General features: G+C 39.2%; 1 protein-coding gene across 2 annotated transcripts in view; it reads right to left on the reverse strand.

Moving 5' to 3' along the window:
- Positions 1-21,265, reverse strand: part of LOC132404986 (ankycorbin-like) — a 208,198-nt gene that overhangs the window by 33,831 nt on the left and 153,102 nt on the right. For both annotated transcript variants that reach the window (XM_059989643.1, XM_059989642.1), the window contains exons 8-9: positions 17,508-17,614; positions 5,755-5,942 (exon numbers count right to left, since the gene is read on the reverse strand). In XM_059989643.1, the coding sequence (XP_059845626.1) occupies positions 5,755-5,942; positions 17,508-17,614 (295 nt within the window). The remainder of the gene's footprint in view (positions 1-5,754; positions 5,943-17,507; positions 17,615-21,265) is intronic.

Below are 21,265 nucleotides of genomic sequence, written 5' to 3' on the forward strand. Positions count from 1 at the left end.
TAAAAAGAATCAAAAATAAAAAAAAATTAATACATTATGACAAGGTCAATACAAACTAATCATTTAGTAATGTGCTTCAAGTTTAGCAATGATGATGACTCTGAGTCACCAAATAGCATGATGTAATTACACTGGTCTTAATTTTCTACCTCAAATACTGAATGATGTTGCTAATTTTTACTTAGGTTTGCGTGACTCATTGTTACTGTGAACATGTCATATTGGTCGCCATGGAAATAAATTTGCCTACATTTCATGCATAAGTCTTATCACCATTCCATAATCCATTCAGTGATCACATTGATCAGATACTGCACTAAAACCTACCATGTTACACATAATTCCTTACGTTATTGACCTGCAGTTCATTTATTACATGTTAATTCTCATTGTTAAGTGTAGGTAACTATCACAATTAAATATATTCGTTTTTGAAAAAGTGGTTTGCGTTTATTCTAGTTACTATCTGTGAAATATTTTGTTTTAAAACTGGTTTATGTTAAAGTCAGAAAAAAGATACGCAAGGGTTCATTAAATTGTGAGTTAGTGTAAATTGTAGCCTATGCAACTTTTTGGACCTGGTCATCAGCACCAAGTTATGTATCTCTCTCAAAACACATGTATCCTATTTTTAGAGAAATTAAAGATTTAAAGTTTAGCTTTATTTTGGCACACATACATCAAAGCGTAGAGTGAAAGGCATCATTTTGCCCTGATCACTGACCATCTGGCTCTGTAAAGTGATGTGCTAACCACTACGTTACCATGCTGCCATACAGTTATGCTCAAGCAGGTTTAATATCTATTCCAAATTTGCCTAGTTGATCTTTTAAGATCTGTTGGGACAAGTGATGGCTAGGACTTAAGAGCCATGGAGTTGTACAGCGCAGAAACAGGCCCTTTGGCCCATCTCCTCCATGCTGACCAAGGTGCATATCTAAGCTAGTCCCACTGCCAGTGTTTGGTGTAGATCACTCTGAAACTTTCCTAAACTATGTACCTCTCCAAATGTCTTTTAAACATTGTAATTGTTCCTGCCTACTCAAACTAATGGAATAGGTTTGCAAATGTTACATTCCTCTTTGTGGTAGATGTTATTTGCATTTCATGTTACTTTTTCAGTTAATTATTTTCTTGCATTAGTTCTTTGGGACTACTGTACATACTGTACCAAAGAGAAATGATGTAAAAAGCATTCAAAAGGGGTAAAGTCTCAAGTTGCTTTGGCTGGAAAGAGATCAGGCAGGAATTGAAGTGCAAGCAGACACAAATCTAATCCCTCTGATCTGCTCAAGTGGGACCTTTGAAGGAAGGCAGCAAATCTGAGCCTGCCTATCCTCTCAGAGGATACCAAACCTCTGGAATTCTCTGCCTCAAAATGTTGTGGAGGCCAGGGTATTAGAGACCCTTAAAGTGGAGACATACAGTACTGTGCAAAAGTCTAAGGCACCCTAGATTTTTTTTATGTTTCAGATGGTATGGCCGCAACATTATTGAGGCTGTCTGGAACTACCCAGAGAGACAGAAGCAAAGTGCTAGAAAAAATTATTATCAGAGTACATACATGTCACTACATACAACCCTGTGATTCTTTTTCCTGTAAGCATACTTAGCAAATCTATAGAATTTGCTATTCTATAGATAGCAAATCTATAGAATTTCCTATAGATTCCTGTAAACAGGATCAATGGACAAACTGTAGAAATCTAGAAATAAAAAGATAGCAATAAATAACACACATGAAATAACAAGATAAAGAGTCCTTAAAGTGACTTGTGGGAACATCAAAGATCGAATGAGTCTAGTTATTCGTTTTGTTCAACAGCCTGATGTTTGAAGGGTAGTAATTGTTCTTGAACCTGCTCGTGCGAGTCCTGAGGGTCTTGTACCTTTTACCTGATGGCAGCAGTGAGAAAAGAGCGTGGTCTGGGTGGTGAAGATCCGTGATGATGGATGCCGCTTTTTTACGGCAATGTTTCATGTAGATGTGCTCAAAGGTTGGGAGGTTTTACCCATGATGTACTAGGCTGAACTCATTACCTTTTGTAGGATTTTCCACTCAAAGGCACTGGTGTAGCCATAGCAGGCCGCAATGTAGCCAGTCAGTACACATCTATAGATGGTTTTTGATGACATGCTGAATCTCCACAGATTCCTTAAGAATAAGAGGCACTATTGTGCTTTCTTTGCAATAATTATATGATGGGTCCAAGACAGGTCCTCAGAGAGAGTGATCCAGAGTTTTAAAGTTACTGACCCTCTCTACCTCTGAATCTCCAATGATTACTGGCTCATGGACCTCTGGTTTTCCACTCCTTAAGTCTACAATCAGTTCCTTGGTTTTAATGATGTTGAGTGAGAGGTTGTTGTTATTACACCACTCAGTCAAGTTTTCAATTTATCTCCTGATTCATCACCACCTTTGATGCAGCCCACAACAGTGGTGTTGTCAGCAAACTTCTATATGGTGTTGGAGCTGTACTTAGCCACGCAGAGGTGTAAAGCAGATAGAGTAGGAGGCTAAGTACACATCCCAGCAGTGCTCCTGTGCTGATGGAGATTATGGACGAGATGCTTTTGCCAATCCAAACTGACTGGGGTCTACAAGTGAGGAAATCCAGGATCCAATCGCACAAGGGCATGTTGAGGCCCAGGTCTTTAAGAGTTTACTGACCAGTTTTGAGGGGATGATGGTATTAAATGCTGAGCTGCAATCAATAAAGAGCATCCTGATGTATGCGTCTTTGCTGGGAGATGTTCCAGGGTTGTGTGAAGAGCCAATGAGATGGTATCTGCTATAGAACGAGACAGCCAAGGTCTGCAGAAGTTCTCCAAGATGCTTGGAACAATATACCCCCTGATTTTCTAACAAAACTGCATAACAGTGCACCTAAGAGAATTGATGTAGTTTTAAAGGCAAAGGTGTGGGAAGGGTCTCATCAAATATTGATTTAGTTTTTCTATTGTTTACTGTTCTTTATAGTAAATCTTTTGATACTTTGAAAAGTTTCATTTCAGTATTTCTGAAAACATTACAGAATTCTGTTTTTACATGCGCTGAAGAATTTTGCACAGCACTGTAATTATTTGAAAGATCAAGGACATTAGGTTTATGGAAAGTGGCACATCAGAGGAGTAGAGGCCTATTCTGCCATTTTCATGCGTTCTTATATCACAAGGCTTCTCATGGCACAAGCTTGTGCCTCAACACTAACTGTGGTGTATCACAAGTCAGAGGAACTGTAATAAATATATTTAATTTTAGGCTTTTATGCACAACAACTTCTCAAGTTGCATTTATTTTAAATTGTTGTGATGCTGTGAAATCATTCCCAGAGCACAGTACAATTGAAAAACATCTCCTAATTAAAGTTCCTAGAACAATATCACAGGCTGTAGATAATGCAGATAACAAATTCAGTATCTGTCTTCACCTGTGCAAAAATATACTGGGATATTAATCAGGAATTTTTAAATTGAAAACAAAATTCATTCAGCAAAATATGGTGTCGACCTATAGAATAAATACAGCTGTGGCAAATATGGCACCAGATATCACTTATGGGAAAGTGAGAAATAAAAGTGATTAATAATGTATCAATAAATTATGAAAAATAAAATAATGAAAACAATGAAAAGCAAATAATGATTTAATTCGTTCACAAAAGAAAGCATTCATAGTGAGACACAGATACTTTGGCTCACTGAGTCCATACGGTCTATTGGCCTCCCATTTCACAGTAATATTGTATAAACCCCAATTTTTATTCTTCTCACATTCAACTCTTCCCAGATTCTACACAAAATGATTAAATTAGAGTGGTCGGTCAATTAACCAACCTAAACCTTCCCCCTCACCTGGTTTCATCGTTCACCTACCAACTTGTACTCATTCCCTCCCCCACCCATCGTATTCTGGCTACTGTCACCTTCCTTTCCAGTCCTGATGAAGGGTCTTGGCCCAAAGGTCAATTCTTTATTCCTCTCCATAGATGGTGCCTGACCTGCTGAGTTCCTCCAGCATGTTGTGTATGTTACTCTGGAGTCTCCTGGCTGAGTCTGACATTCCAAGGGAGGGAATTCTGTGAACAACATGTGTTCATGTAATTGTCTTCCCAAAGTACTGCCAAAGTGGCTGAGGTACATCGTGTAAAACTTTAAATGAACACAAACTGGTCCTAATAATTGTTTTAATTTTTTTTTCAAATTGCCAATCTGCTGCTTTCCAGGTAACTGACAATTAAACCTTTGTTAGCTTTCTTAGACTTCCCTTTGACATAGGAATTGGGAATAACAACTGATCCCAAAGGAAAGGGACTGCAAAGAAATCCAGGTTTTCCAGGACAATGACCTGAGAAAGAGAGGAAATTATATCCTCACTGCAGTCGATAAAGAGGTCATTTAATACTTCCAACTTGAGAAGATGGGTCATTGGGTTCGTTTGCCAAACTTTGTGTTCACCACATATTATATGGCCACGGTCTCAAGGTGGGTGGTGGGTGGACATCCCGTTGGACAACCTGACCCACTGGATGTACCTTCATCAGAAACTATAGAGACTGAAAAAAGATTGCTCACCATTACTGCAAGTCCAACCTACTCAGCAAGGACCATGTCCTCAGAATATTCTTGAAAAACAATTTTTAAATTTATCTTGTCTTTTTTTCTTTGCTGACAAGGACAAGGTACATATTCTATGGATGTTTAGAATCAAGTAGAGAAAAGGCTGATGTACAAACTCATCATATGTCCACCTGATGGCAGTATAACACAAACGTAATTCCTACAAGCCAACACATTTCAATAATTAAACCCTTTACAATTTTCACATATTATATATATATATACACACACACGTGTGTGTGAGTGTGAGTGTGAGTGTGAGTGTGAGTGTGTGTGTGAGTGTGAGTGTGAGTGTGAGTGTGAGTGTGAGTGTGTGTGTGAGTGTGAGTGTGAGTGTGAGTGTGAGTGTGAGTGTGTGTGTGAGTGTGCGCGCACACGCAGGAGAGAGAGAGAAATTTTTTTTGCTTGCTATTTTAAACGTACTTTATACACTTAGCACCTTGGCCACAGAGGAACATTGTTTCATTTGGCTATATTTCTGTACAGTTGAATGATAATTAAACATGAATTTGATTGGAATCATCTGTAATTCACCTTGAAAAGGTTAAGAAGTGTGCCTGACTAACAAGGCCTAAGGCAGCCCAATTTTGGACTTCAGCCCTGACTTCATTGTGTGGAGCAATAGAGGTGACGGCAGTTGTAGATGAACGAGATTAAGCAGCATGGTGGCCTCAAATCTTCATATACAGATTCAGGTCGGCATCAGAAACAGAACACTGGAATGGAGGAAAGAGGTTCCAGTACTTACTGACCTGGAACAAGAATTGGAGGCTGTGCCAATCGCGAGTTACTTATCAACCACTGGGATTTCACTTGACGCAAACCCAGTGCGTGTTTACTTACAATGCAACAGCAACTACAACTCAGATATGATACATGGGCTGTGAGTACTTTGGGACATCTAAGAGATAGTAACGAGTCTAGACATATACAAGAGTTTCTTTTCCTTCAAGTCACTATGTTACCAGAAATGTTAATAACGCGTTTTTTAATAACATGTAATTACGCTAAATGCAGGAAGCAGGATATTCAAACTGATGCTTCATATTTCTAGAACAGTGATCTACCACTGAAAATTGATTTTGCATAAACTCAAAGGCTTCCTCGATTATAAGCAGATAGGGCACGTACCAGGATCCTCGGGGACCTTTTTAAGTGCAGCCTGAAGGAGATTTAGGATATCGGCATTTCCTGCGAGCTTGCAGTAATGAAGTGCATCATGACCCAATGCATCTACTAACTTCAGACTGGCACCCTTCTTGACTAAAATCTCGACAGCATTTCCACTACCATGTTCACAGGCCAGCATTAAAGCAGTCCTAGGTGCAAGAGAAAGAACAAAAAAATATGAAGCTCTCAAATGTCCTCTGTACATACATAAGCTTTCATGGGTTTTGATGTTAGGTAATTACTAAGTACATTACAGGTTTGTTTTTTGAGACCGGGAAGTAAAATGGCATAAATAAAGACCATAATATGACAAGACATAATTAGGCCACTTGGCCCATCCAGTTCTGAAGACTGAAGGCACATACCCAATGATTCAGCAACAATTTCTTCCCCTCTGTCATCTGATTTCTGAATGGACATTGAACCTGTGAACACTACATCCCTACTGTTTTTATTTTTATTTTTTCTATGCTTATTTAACTATTATATATATACACACACTGTAATTCACAGGTTTTTTTCTACTATCATGTATTGCATAGTACTGCTGCCGAAAAGACAACACGTTTCATGCTATACACCAGTGATATTAAACCTGATTCGGAGTCTGCTCCGCTATTCCATCATGGCGGATTTATTACCCAATTACTTAAGATTATGCCCTGGTGTGTTAGTAATTTCCAATCTGGAATTGTGATACAATTCCCTCCATTTCCACAATGATACCTTCATCTCCAACGGCACTCATGAGGTAAGTTGGGAAATAATTATGAATTGATTCCAATCCTCAGTTTAAAAAACCTAAGCATTCGAGGGCAGGGGTTCCCAACCTGGGGTCCATGGCAGGGCTCAATGACATAATAAAAGTTAGGAACCTTGTTCTAGGTTAGGGGCAGACAACCTATGGCTCACGGGGTTTTCTAGCATGCATAATTCATTAATTTGAGGCAAAACATAACTGGATGTATTTAAATGGATAATTCCCATATTTCAAGTTTTTTATGGCATTTATCTGGCCCACCGTCCGCTCTTTAATACACAATCCAGCCCACAGAGGCAAAAAGGTTGCCGACCCCTGTTCTAGGACAATGAAACTAACCGGCAATCGCCTCAGAACTTGGTCGGATTCATTCCTCCAGTTCCAAAAACTCAGTCCTCCATTCATACTTAACATTTAGGTTTAGCTAGACTGTTACAATACAATTTAGCTACAAAATCAGTATGCTATGATAACTGTTGGATATACCAGACAGAAGCAGCATTTTTTCTGAATGTGGGCATGCTTGGAATATGAAAGTTCATGGTGGAAGCAATCTGAAGTAATTGACGTTTGCACCATCTAAACAACTGGTACAGTGAAGTGTAAGGTTGGGACAGCAATACATCTCCAATAGGAACTCCATTTTCCCAGTTCCGTCATTTCCATCTTATTTGATCTGATGATTCATAGAAGTGCCTCTCCATTAGGGGTTCCTAAATTGGGGTCCAAAGACCCCTTGGTTAACGGTAAGGTTCACTGCCATAAAAAAAGGTGGCAACCCCTATTCTACATTGTCATACTTCTTGCTGAACTACGGCTTCTCCCTAACAGAACTGACAGAGGCCTTGTCCACCTAATCTAGTTCTGCTCTCCACCACAGAACATTACAGCACAGAAACAGGCCTTCTAGCCTTTCCTGGCTGTGTCAAACTATTTTTTTGCCTAGTCCCACTGACCTGCACCTGGACCATATCCCTCCATACACCTCTCATCCATGTACCTGTCCAAGTTTTTCTTAAATGTTAAAAGTGAGCCTGCATTTACCATTTAATCTGGCAGCTCATTCCACACTCCCACCACTCTGTGTGAAGAAGCCCCCCCCACCCATGTTCCCTTTAAACTTTTCCCTCTTCACCCTTAACCCATGTCCTCTAGTTTTATTCTTCCCTAATCCCCAGGGGAAAAAGCCTTTCTCCTTCTGGATAAAGCATGGATGAAGTTCTGCTGGTCTTCATCTTCTACTCCTCTTTCTGCATTCAGACATCTCTCTTAAAGGCGGCATGGTAGCGTAGTGCTTTACAGCTGCAGCGAACAGATTTCAATTCCTGCCACTGTCTGTAAGGAGTTTGTACATTCTCCTCATGATTGCTTGGGTTTCCTCCGGGTGATCCAATCTCCTTCCACATCCCAAAGATTAATTGGTCACATGGGTGCCATTGGGCAGCATAGGCTTCTTAGGCTGGAAGGCCCTGTTACCATGCCGCATCTCTAAATAAAGAACTAAAATTTTAAAAAAAAACAACAGGATTTTATCATTAAGCACAGGGGTGGTTAAAAAGGCACATAGTGTGTTGGCCTTCATACGTCAGGGGGCTGAGTTCAAGAGCCGTGAAGTAAAGTTGCAGCTCTATAAAGCTCTGGTTAGACCACACATGGAGTATTATATTCAGTTCTGATTGCTTCATAGGAAGGATGTGGAACCTTCAGAGAGGGTGCAGAGGAGATTTACCAGGATGATGCCTGGATTAGAAAAAAATGCCTTAAGAGAAAATTTTGAATGAACTAGGGCTTTTCTATTTGGAGCGCAGGAGAATGAGAGGTTAAATTGATAGAGGTGTATAAGGTTATAGAAAACATAGAAAAACCTACAGCTCAATACAGGCCCTTCGGCCCACAAAGTTGTGCCGAACATGTCCCTACCTTACAATTACTTAGGGTTACCCATAGCCCTCTATTTTTCTAAGCTCCATGTACCTGTCCAGGAGTCTCTTAAAAGACCCTATCACATCCGCCTCCACCACTGTCACCGACAGTCCATTCCACGCACTCACCACTCTCGGAGTAAAAAACTTACCCCCGACATCTCCTCTTTACCTACTCCCCAGCACCTTAAACCTGTGGCCTCTTGTAGCAACTATTTCAGCCCTGGGAAAAAGCCTCTGACTATCCACACGATCGATGCCTCTCATAATCTTATACACCTCTATCAGGTCACCTCTCATCCTCCATCGCTCCAAGGAGAAAAGGCTGAGTTCACTCAACCTGTTTTCATAAGGCATGCTCCCCAAACCAGACAAGATCCTTGTAAATCTCCTCTGCACCCTTTCTATGGTTTCCCCATCCTTCCTGTAGTGAGGCGACCAGAACTGAGCACAGTACTCCAAGTGGGGTCTGACCAGGGTCCTATATAGCTGTAACATTACCTCTCGGCTCCTAAATTCAATTCCACGATTGATGAAGGCCAATATACTGTATGCCTTCTTAACCACAGAAACAACCTGCGCAGCTGCTTTGAGCATCCTATGGACTCAGACCCCAAGATCCCGCTGATCCTCCACACTGCTAAGAGTCTTACTACTAATACTATATTCTGCCATCATGTTTGACTTTCCAAAATGAACCACCTCACACTTATCCGGGTTGAACTCCATCTGTCACTTCTCAGCCCAGTTTTGCATCCTATCAATGTCCCACTGTAACCTCTAACAGCTCTCCACACTGTCCACAACACCCCCAACCTTTGTGTCATCAGCAAACTTACTAACCCATCCCTCCACTTCCTCATTCATGTCATTTATAAAATCACGAAGAGTAAGGGTCCCAGAACAGATCCCTGAGGTACACCACTGGTCACTGGCCTCCATGCAGAATATGACCCATCTACAACCACTCTTTGCCTTCTGTGGGCAAGCCAGTTCTGGATCCACAAAGCAACGTCCCCTTGGATCCCATGCCTCCTTACTTTCTCAATAAGCCTTGCATGGGGTAACTTATCAAATGCCTTGCTGAAATCCACATACACTACATCTACTGCTCTTCCTTTATCAATGTGTTTAGTCACATTATGTGAGGCATAGACAGTGGACCACCAGCAACTTTTTCCTAGAGTGGCAACGGCTAATACCAGAGGTGGAACGTAAGTGGTGGAAAGTTTAGAGGGAATGTTGAAGATAAGTTTTTTTAAAAAAATATAGGTTGTAAATTGCATTCTTAGCTGATACATTAGGGGCATTTAAGAGACACTTAAGCACATGGGTGAAAAAAATGGATGGTTATGAGCTACGCAGGAAAGATCATGAAGCAGGTTACACTGTTGGCACAATATCTTGGGCCGAAGAGCCTGTACTCTGCTGTACTGTTCTATGTTGGCTTTAAACTAACAAATTATCTCTTTTTTCCAGTTCTAATACAAAGTCTTCAATCTGAAACATTAGCTCTGTTGTTATTTCTACAAATTCTGCCAGAGCTGGTGTGCTTGAGCTATTTTCTATGTTTCTACGTATAATGACGCTGTAGGTCGCTTCTCACTTTAATGCAATAAGGACAAGTTTTTGAAACTAGGTTTCCAATGTCAGTATAGGGCAGCACCAAAAAAGGACATATTCTCGCCAACTGTATACCTCAGCAGTCAGTGGAATGGTTGAAAACATTTTGCCCCTCAGGCACAAGTTATGGGAAATTTCTGGGACAGAATGGTTAAAAAATAAATTCTCCTGACTTAAAGTTGTGAATACTTTCCTCTTGCCAAACATTTTTCACTACAAAATTGTAATTATCTATAATTCCCATTCCCTTCTTGCCCTCCGATCTCAATGTCATTTGTCATGCATGATTCCATATCATACTCTTTTTTTATACATAAAGTCCCAAAATGTAAAAGCTTGTAGATTACATTACAGTATACAGTTCCTTTATGAATAAATTCATGAGACCGTAAGAGTTATAATCAGAACTTAACCTATTGAGTGTTCCACCATTTGATCATGGCTGATTTATTATCCCTCTCTACCCCATTTTCCTGTTTTCTCCCTGGAACCTATGATGCCCTTACTAATCAAGAACCTATCAAAGTTTCACTGTAAATTTATTAGTAAAGTACATATATGCCACCACATACCTCCCTGAGGTTCATTTTCTTGTAGGCATTCACAGTAAATACAAAGAAACACAACAGAATCAATGAAAAACTGCACAGAGAGAAGGACAAACAAGCAATGCACAGAAGACAACAAACTGTGCAAATGAAGAATACAAAATAATAAATAAGTGATAAACATTGAAACATGAATTGTCGAGCCCTTGGCGAGTCTGGGATTTGTAAAGGCAAGAGAACGCATATTGACCAAAGGACCAGATGGATCTAAACAACGATCACATTATATTACTAATTTCATGCTTATGTAAGCAGTTGAATTGAAAGCACAGAGCTACTGTGATGAAACTCCATTTCACATCACCAAGTCAATGAGTGAAGCTTCTGAGGACAAGTCAGTACCTTAACCAAGCTGCTGTATCCTCATAATGAACATGTTGGGCTATTACAAATGTGCTTGCATATTCTATGCTATCTACAGTCACTGGTGTTCCAGATCATTTTCCCATGGCATCTATCTTTAACATGTGGTGTTACATGAAAGCAGCGAATGCTACTTTGAGAAGTGTATGTAGCGAATCTCTGATTGGCATAATTGACTTGCAATCTCCATCTTAAGACCACAAAATGTAGCGGTAGAATTAGCATTTCCGATTTATTATCCCTCAACCCCATTCTCCTGCCTTCTCCCCGTAAAATTTGACACCCTTACTATTCAACAACCTGTATACAATGGATTCTGGGTGATTGGGACACACTGGGATCAGTACATTTTGGCCTAGTTAAGTGCCTGTCTCAATTACACACTTAGTTAAATAGGTATAAAAAAGACAAACTGAGTAACAATGATGTATTTAAATAAAATGTTGAACAAATGAGAACACTGCAACACTATAAAACTGTGTATTAGTTCCCAATAGTTATCAATAGAGGAATTCATCCAAATCATCATCTTTTGATTGTAAATGAACAAAATCAGTACAGACACCTGGTGCAGGTAACAGGCTGCCTTCATACAACGCTGTCAGTGACTGCATCCTCCAAATCTTTATTTTCACTGTAACATTCAATATTTTTCAAGGTAGGTTCACTGCTTTCATGTAATACCGCATGTTAAAGATGGATGCCATGGGAAAAGGATCACAAACACCAGAGACTGTAAATAGCATAGAGTAGCCAAGTACATTTGTAATAGCCCAGCATATAGTCAAGTGAAGTCAACTTTTATTGTCATTTCGACCATAACTGCTGGTACAGTGCATAGTAAAAATGAGACAATGTTTTTCAGGACCATGGTGTTACATGACACAGTACAAAAAAATAGACTGAACTACATAATTAAAAAAAAACACAGAGAAAGCCACACTAGACTACAGACCTACACTAGACTGCATAAAGTGCACAAAAACAGTGTACACATTTACAATAAATAATAAACAGGACAGTAGGGCAAGGTGTCAGTCCAGGCTTTGGGTATTGAGGAGTCTGATAGCTTGGGGGAAGAAACTGTTACATAGTCTGGTCGTGAGAGCCCGATTGCTTCGGAGCTTTTTCCCAGACGGCAGGAGGGAGAAGAGATATAATCATGGGTACATCAGCTTTGTTAAGGTACTGGACTTGTCTCTAGATATTGTTGATACCTTCAAATTCTCCATAGTTTCCAAATTATTGAAGTAGTGATATCATTTCATTTTTATGCCTGGCTGTTTCTCCAAGCCTGAATGTTAGAAAACGCAATGAGCAAAACAGTCCTGCACTGTCATACTGCTTATTTCATGCCAACTATTAGTGACAAAAAAAAAAGCTGCTTTTGGAACACAAACACACGCAACTGATGCTATTTAAAAACTGTTTGCTTGAAGCACGGTGTAGTGTCCAACAGCCACTCAAGTGCACGTGACTGGTGCTAGTTAGAAACTATCTGGCAGCAGTCTCCTGTCTCAATGAAGTAGTAGAGTGTCCCAAATAAATAAAGGGAAACTCAGCTAGTTTTTGTTCTTTAGGAGTTATCCCAAGAAAGCAGCTGCTTTGATTAACCAATGGCCCAATTAACTGGAATCCACTATATACCCAATGATTTGGTCTCCACAGCTCTCTGTGGCAAAGAATTCCACAGATTCAGCACCTTGTGTCTAAAGAACTTCCTTCTCATCTTCATTCTAAAGGGTTGTCCTTTTATTATGAGGTTGTGCCCTCTGGACCTTGACACCACTACTATAGGAAACATCCTTTCAAATCTATCCCTTTCAATATTCGATAGGTTTCAATGAAGGTACCTCCTCATTCTTCTAAACTCCAGCAAATACATTCCCAAAGCCATCAAATAGTTCTCAAACGTTAACCCTTTCAGTTCTGGGATGGTTCGCATGAACCTCTAGATCATCTCCAATGCCAGCAAATCCTTACATAGATAAGATGCTGAATACTGTTCACAATATTTCAAGTGCATTCTGACCAATGCCTTATAATATATATGCCTCATACAAAAGTAATAAATGTGATTCTGATTCTATCCACTATGAATCTGAACAGTGACATTTGAAAAAAGGCACTCCTCCATCAATAAATGCTTGTAGCAGGTCACTGCCTCAATTGGTATGCCGCAGACAAAATAAAAATAATGCCCTTGAAAAGTTAGCACAAAATATAACAGAAACTGATATTTCTGATTGTGTACCACATCTTGTTCTAACTTTAGGAATTAAATATTTTAGATGCCGTCTGAAAACAAGATAAAGAGGGAAAAAAAAGAAAACCTCAGAAGGTCTGAGCAATATTAAATGTATTTGATCATAACTTTATAATAGAAGACAAACTCAGCCATTAACAACAGTAGGTACCTCCACCATCCAGAAAGCCCATAGCTTTTGTCGAAACTGAAGACTAACCAGAGCTTCAGCCCAGGTTACAAGCAAGCATGCTCACTACAGCCTCTGACTGGCAACTGAAAGACTATCATGGCAAGCAATTAAAGTTCCCTTACTTCAACACATCATCACCCCTGAGACATGACACGGTCATTCTGTCACAAACCTCAAAGCAACTGGTCATGGTAAAACTGTCAGTGCCGAGGGAAGAGCAGAATGAGGAGGTGTTTGAGCGCAAGTTAGTCAAAAACCAGGAGCTGGTAGAGCAGTTCCAGAGACGGGGTGGAGGGCATGATGTGAGCCCATAGAGGTAGGATGTAGAGGTCTTGCTGGCTACTTGCTCTGCAGAACCTACTCTCTCCTTGGCATTATGGGGGGTTGAAAAGAAAAGAGCTGTCAGGACTGTCACAGAGGCTGTTGACTGAACCTCCAGATGGCTATGGATCAAGAGTTGCAACCCATAGACCAATTCCACTGGGGCATAAGCTGGGGCCTAATCAATCCTGGCTGGGTTGCCTCTGCAAGATTGATGTCGAAATACATGAAATACCTGATGACCCAGGTTACATCCCAGCAGATCCTAGTATGTACTGCAGCATCAAGTTGCTATTGAAACAATTCCAACACTAAGTAGAATTGTGTGTTTAATGTGCTAAATATAGATTATCAAAATTATCATGTTCCCATTCTATTTTCTATCTTCAACCTCACCAGAGAGAATGTACTTCGACTTTCATGTCTTGATTCTGTTCAACTTGTAACCTGACTGTAATCTCAATTTTCAAATATATTTAGTTACATTTCTGTATAAAACTTCAGCTGTAATTTCACAGCAGCTGATTTTCATTGTGTTTGTTATCTCACTCTGCCATAATTGATCAAAAGAAGCATTAGGACCGATGCAAGAAGAGATATATCAATATTCCTTTAGTAGCTGACACGCCATAAAATCTGATATTTGATGTGAGGTCTCAGGGATGTTGATGCAATAAAGTCAGGGAACTTTAATTGCATTCAGTTGCCAGTCAGACCCTGTGGTGAGCAAGCCTGCTGGTGATCTGGGCTGAGGCTATGGTTGGTCTCCAGCTTTGACAAAGTCTATGGGCTTTTCTGGATGGCAGAAGTATCTAATGTTGTTAGTGGCTGAGTTTGTCTTCTATTATAAAGTTATGCTCAGACTCGCTGAGGTTTTCGTTCTTCCCTCTCTTTATCTTGTTTCTGGGCGGCATCTAAAATATTGAACTCATTGTTATTTATAGTTTTCATAAATTCTATTGGACTTCTTTATTTCCTGTAAATGCCTGCAAGAAAAATCAATGGCAAGGTAGCACATGGCTTCATACGAGTACTTTGATAATAAACTTACTTTGAACTATAGTACAAACAGAATCAAGCAGATTGTAAAAGAAGAAACAGATAAGAAGAGATAGCATCTTGCAACAGAGATCAATTGGGTCAGAAAAATAAGTTTTAAACCATTGTATATTTAGGCATCCTTTAAAACAACTTACATAAAGGGAATCTTTGAAAGTACTTCAAAGGATTGTGCACGAGAAGGATTGTGTTTGTGAATAGTTTGTTGGCCTGTGCTAAATAGTGGGATAGTTAATAGCCAGAATTATAACATGGAGTATATACTCACCTTTTGATTTGAACGCTCCTTTTCAAAACAACACATATACAGTAGAATCTCCTTTCAAGTGCCTTAGTAGATTACACATGTTTAAAATTCAGAGCATTGATAACACAAGGAATTGCAAGCGGAAACTAGCCACAAAGCTCAAACATCTCTACCAGCTTTGATCTCCATCCACCTTTCTTCGTCAGGTCTTACCAACCAACTTATGCACTTCACTTCAACTTACCAGGTCTTATCAACATATGCATAGTAAGTTCATTTTTAAGTAAATGTATAATCAAAGTACATATATGTCACCTGAGACTCATTTTCTTGTGGGCATTCACAGAACAAAGAATTACAACAAAATCAACGAAAAACTACACACAAAAACTGACAAGCAACCCAAGTACAAAAACAAGGTAAACTGTGCAAATGTTAAAAAAAATATCCTATGAACGATAAATAGATAAGTAAATAAATAGCTTCTTTTTTACTTCTTTTACATCTGTTTTTCACCTTAAATGTGTTTGTGAGACTGTTTAAGCTCGTGATTTATAGCTTGGAGATCATCTGAGTGATCCAGCTCTCTCTGCTGGCTCCAAGATTCCAGGACGTGAGCACATACTCGGATGGCCTCTATGTGAAGAAACTTCAAGATGGGGAGTGAGCCGACGTTCAACTCCATCTCGCTGCTTAAAACGTCTATTAATTGCCGATTAAAGCACCAAGGAAGACTGACACTTGGAGGCGAACGCAGAATATGAGCGAGTTTCAGTGCCGACTGCCTGCCTTTTGATCACTGCTGGAGGAGGTATCTGTGAGCAGCCTGTCACTGTGCTAGGTGGGTAGGCCTCTCTGCCTCGTGTAGAGTCCCTCTCTTTTGATGAATGTCAGCGATATCATAGGATGGTTCTGCATTTATGGATTGAACTAATGTGCTTATGGACTGTGGACTTTTTCAGACTTATGGTTTTCATATCCTGTGTTTTTTTTTTAAAATTAGCAATTCCTTTTCCATTTTGTTGTGCCAAGGGAGGGGTTTGGAGGTTGATGTTCTATTTGTGTTCTGTTAGTTTTGTGTGTGGAGGAGGGTTTTTTTTTAATGGGGTTGATGTTTTGTACAGGGGAGGGATTTTTGGGGTGGGGGTTGATGATTGGGACGTCGCTCTTTTTTGTACAAAGGGGGTGGGTTTGATGTTTCTCTCTGAATGACTTTCATGTTCTTTTTTTCGTATTGTGGCTATCTGAAGAAGACAGTTTTCAGAGTTGTCTATGGATACATACTTTGATAATAAATGAACCTTTGAACCTTTAATAGGAAGAATGCGAGTTGTAAAGAGTCATGTTGTTGGAAGTTCCAGATTATAACTTGAAGAAACAGCTCTTCATTGAATTCTTACTGGGTTTCTTAATGACAATATTTAATTCTTAATTTTCAATGGACACTAAATGATCATGAACAAAATCAAGAAAAGTGATAATCTGTATAGTTTAGTGGTTCCAGACTTCATAAACTTTGGGTAGCTCAGAAAAATATTGGATTTAAAATAGTCATTTAAGGAAATTACATGCTTCAGTTGTTTAGAGACACACAGTATATTTAAATGCCCACATGCCAGAAGTTGAACATTTCAAGAACCTTGTGTTTGTTTAAAATTATGAAAGGCATAAATAAGGATGGTAACAGTTCTTTCACCAGGGTAGGGGAGACCAAAACCAGGGGGCACAGGTTTAAGGGTGAGAGAGGAATGATTTAAAAGGAACCTAAGAACTGCCTCTTTTAACATAGAGGGTGGAGAGTATGTAGAATGAGCTGCCAGCGGAAGTAGTTGAGGTATTTACAACATTATCATCCAAGTGTTTCTCTGAATAAGTACATCTGAGTGAGGCTTAGGCTGAACACAGGAAATTGGGATGAGCTGGCAGGGCACCATTGTCAGAAATGACTAGTTGGGCCACCAGGCATTGCTCCATGACTCCGTCAAGGATCTTGAAATCAAATTCTTTTGGGTTTTGCTCCAAGCTGATGCATTAATGCCTGGTGACAATGATACAGACCGGTTATTTGCTGAAAACTGATGCACAATATCCATTTTTATTACAAATAGGTTAGGGCTTTTGCAGCCACTGACTGTATTTAACTCTTTTCAAGAGAAAACTCAATGGGCCAAATGGCTTAATTCTGCTCCTATGTCTAATGGCCTTTTTTGGTGCAGTTCCTCTCCCCATTGCTTTAAATTACAACTTAATCCTGCTTCAAAGATATAATTCACTGACTTTAGGAGGAAGAGGAAGATTGTGGGGAAAAAAGTGAAAAGATAAAATATTAATTATCTCCAATATTGTGAAATTACTATTTAACACAATTTTTACCTGCCATTCTTGTCTCGTGCATCCACATCTGCTCCTTGGTCTATCAGATAAAGACACACATCAGCATGGTTGCCTTGTGCAGCCTGGATCAGTGGTGTAAAGCCTTCCTAGAGTTTCAAATAAAGGCAGAGTTGTGTATTAAATATTGCACATCTATTCAGCTCATATACGATTTTGCACTGCTAAATTCACACCTTGGAACAATAACTCACTATCTGAAGTATTTGAAATTTTATTAAGAGACTGTAGTTTTTTTACATATGTAAAGAATCCCTAAATAAATTCACAGGTAAAATGGGACCCCAGGTGTATCAGTGAGCCAAGATTAGGATAAAGCCAGGTTTCATCAGCTGTCTAATATGACTGCTTTGTCCTGTCCTGCTCAATCAAATGTCAACTTGATTTGAAGGTAGCTATTTTTCAATGCTGTTTTTGGGCATTAAAATTATTTGGGTCACAGGGTTTCAATACTGTATTCAAATATTGTCAGTGCATCCAAACGCAATAATGAATCAATTAAATATTAAAAAATTGGCATCGATGACAGTGCTAATTTCAAGGCAACACCAATAAAGATCATCCAGTTACTACTTTTGGTTAAACAACCCTAAAACCTTGTTGTGCACCTTTTCTTCTGTCTGCCACAAATGATGGGATTTCCTGCTAGCCACCCAGTTTAACTTGCCCTCGCTTTCCCGTTCCAACATATTGGTCCATGGCCTCTACTGCCACTATGAGGCTGCACTCAAATTGGAGGAGCAACACTTCATATTCCATTTGGGTAGCTTCCAACCTGGTGCCATGAGGATCAATTTCATTAACTTCATGTATTATGACTCTCCATTGCATACATTCATAATATTTGAAAACAATTTTGAAGCTTTTTTAATGCCAAATAAAGATGAGAATAGATGCCTTCAAATCACACTGACATTTGACATTAAACATTAAGGAACATCAAGAGTGCTGAATTTTTTGTTTTTGAAAGGAGCTGCAATTCATTATATTGCTTTCCAGGTTACCAGGTCTGAAAAGTCAATATTGGTCATTCAAATATTCTAACCATCTTCACATTAAGAACACTTTCCATTGTTTAATGTGGAAAATGAGCTGTTCATAACAAACTCCCATCAACAATGTGAGGCAAAGCATCATTTTCGGAAAATTAAAAACCAGTTAGACCTTTCTATTTTCAGTTCCAAAGGGAGTGTTACAGAAATAGAAATATACCATGTTGATAACAGACATTTTTTAAGTTTTTTGTACCCTTTTCATATTAACTACTTAAAATTTGACTGTTTTATGTGTTTATGAATCAGAAACAGGTTTATCAGAATCAGCAGTTGGATCTACCTTTAAGTGTGACCTTTGATCAAGCAACATTAGTGACTGTAGGTTATCCAGTGCTCTTTAAAAGTATTTAGAAGTTTGAGGTTAAAAGTAAATTTATTATCAAAATACATATGTGTCACTAAATACAGTCCTGAGAGTCATTTTCTTGTGGGCATATTCAATAAATCAACCATAGTAGAATCAATGAAAGACCAATGTGCAAAAGGCAACAAACTGTCCAAAAATAAAAGAACTAATAATAACAATAATAAATAAGCAATAAACATTGAGTACACAAGATGAAGAGTCCTTGAAAGTGCGTGCATATTTTGTGGGAACAGTTCAGTTTTAGGGCAAGTAAATATATCCCTTCTGATTCTAGACCCTGATGGTTGAAGGGTATTTACTGTTCCTGAACCTGATGTGTGAGTCCTGAGGTTTCTGTACCTTCTTTCTGATGGCAGCAGCAAGAAGGGATCATGTTATCGGTGTTGCAGGTGCCTTATGATGTAGATGTACTCAATAGTGGGGAAGGCTTTACCCATGATGAACTGGGTTGTATCCACTGCTTTTTTGTGGATTTTCTGTTCAAGGGCAGTGGTGTTTCCATACCAAGCTATGATGCAACCAGATAGTATATATAGAAATTATATACACACATCTATAGAAATTAGTCAAAGTTATAGATGTCACACCAAATCTTTGCAAACCCCTAATTAGAGGCACTTCTTTGTAATTGCACTTACATGCTGGACCCAGAACAGATTGTCTGAAATGATAACACTGAGGAATTTAATGTTGCTGACCCTCTCCACCTTTGATCCACCAATGAAGACTGCCTCATGGATCTTCAGTTTCCTCCTCCTGAAGTCAATAATCAGTTCCTAGATCTTGTTGATATTGAGGGAGAAATTGTTGTTGTGGCACTATTCAGCCAAATTTTTAATCTCTCTCCTATATGCTAATGTGTCACCACCATAGATTTGGCCTGTGACAGCGGTGTCATCAGCAAACTTAACTATGGCATTGAAGCTATGCTTAGCCATATAGACTTAAGTATAAAGCCATTAGAACACGGAGTTAAGCACAGAACCCTGTGGTGCCCCTGCGCTGATGAAGATTGTGGAGGAGTTGTTGTTGCCAGTCTGAACTGACAGATCTGCAGGTGAGGAAATCGAGGATCCACTTGTACAAAGAAGTATTGTTGTCTTGAAGCTTATTGATTAATTTTGAGGGGACGATGGTATTGAATGCCGAAATGTAGTCAATAAAGAACATCATGATGTATGCATCCTTGCTGTCTAGATGTTCCATTTGAGTGAAGAGCCAATGAAATGGCTTCTGCTGTGGACCTGTTGTGCTGATAGGCAAACTGGATTAGATCCAAGTCACTTCTTAAGCAGCAGTTGATATGTTTCATCACCAACCTCTCAAAACACTTTATTCCTGTGGATGTAAGTGGTATTGGATGAAAGCCATTGAGGCAGGATATCATGTTCTTCTTAGGCACCAGTATAATTGGAGTCTGCTTAAAGCAGGTGGGTACCTCAGACTGTCGAAATGAGTGATTAAAGGCCTCTGTCAACACCTCAGCCAGTCGATCTACATAGGGCTTCAGTACTCAGCCAGGTACTCAATTTGGGCTTGGATGCTTTCCGTGGGTTAACACTCCTGAAGGATGCTCTCAGGTTTGCCTCAAAATCTGAAATCACAGGGTCATTGGGGGCTGTGGGAGTTCATGACAATTCCTCCATGTTTTGACGGTCAAAACAAGCGTAGAAGGCATTGCGCTCATCTGGAAGTGAGGCCCTGTTGTCACCTATGTCATTTGAAGTCACTTTCTAAGAGGTAATAGCATTCAAATTTACCTATTTCTTATGTATATATAAAGTTTCAGTCATATCCATGAAAATATTTTACAGACAAAATACTGCTGGGCAATTAACCATTAGAAAGGAGTCTAAATCAGACAAAGAATTTATTAATTACATTTTTAAATAGCCCATGCCAATTGTGAGGTTTTGATGGTGAGAGCTTGCATATTTCTTTTTCAAAATTTTCCACTATATTAGTTTGGCAAAAAAGTTCCAAGCAATATTGCAAGGTTCTTAATTCAGATTCATGGACTTAGTTTGAAAAGTATATAGTTTGATTTAATTATGAAATGATAATTTCATAGCTGACAAAGAATACAAGATAACAATTTTCCATAGAGAGATTTTACTCAAACAAGAGCTATAAAACTGATCCTTGTCCAACAAGCTTCAACTGTTTAAACATGCTCTTCAATACTTAGTCATAACATTTAGCACAACAAGCTGCCATAATGACTAACTTATAAAATACTGTTGTTCCTAATTCCATTGACAATTATGGTTAGAATATTTGAGTGATAATTGTTGACTTTTCTGCCCTGTTAACCCGGA

This window comes from Hypanus sabinus, chromosome 14, assembly GCF_030144855.1.
Source record: "Hypanus sabinus isolate sHypSab1 chromosome 14, sHypSab1.hap1, whole genome shotgun sequence".
Taxonomy (NCBI): Eukaryota; Metazoa; Chordata; class Chondrichthyes; order Myliobatiformes; family Dasyatidae; genus Hypanus; species Hypanus sabinus.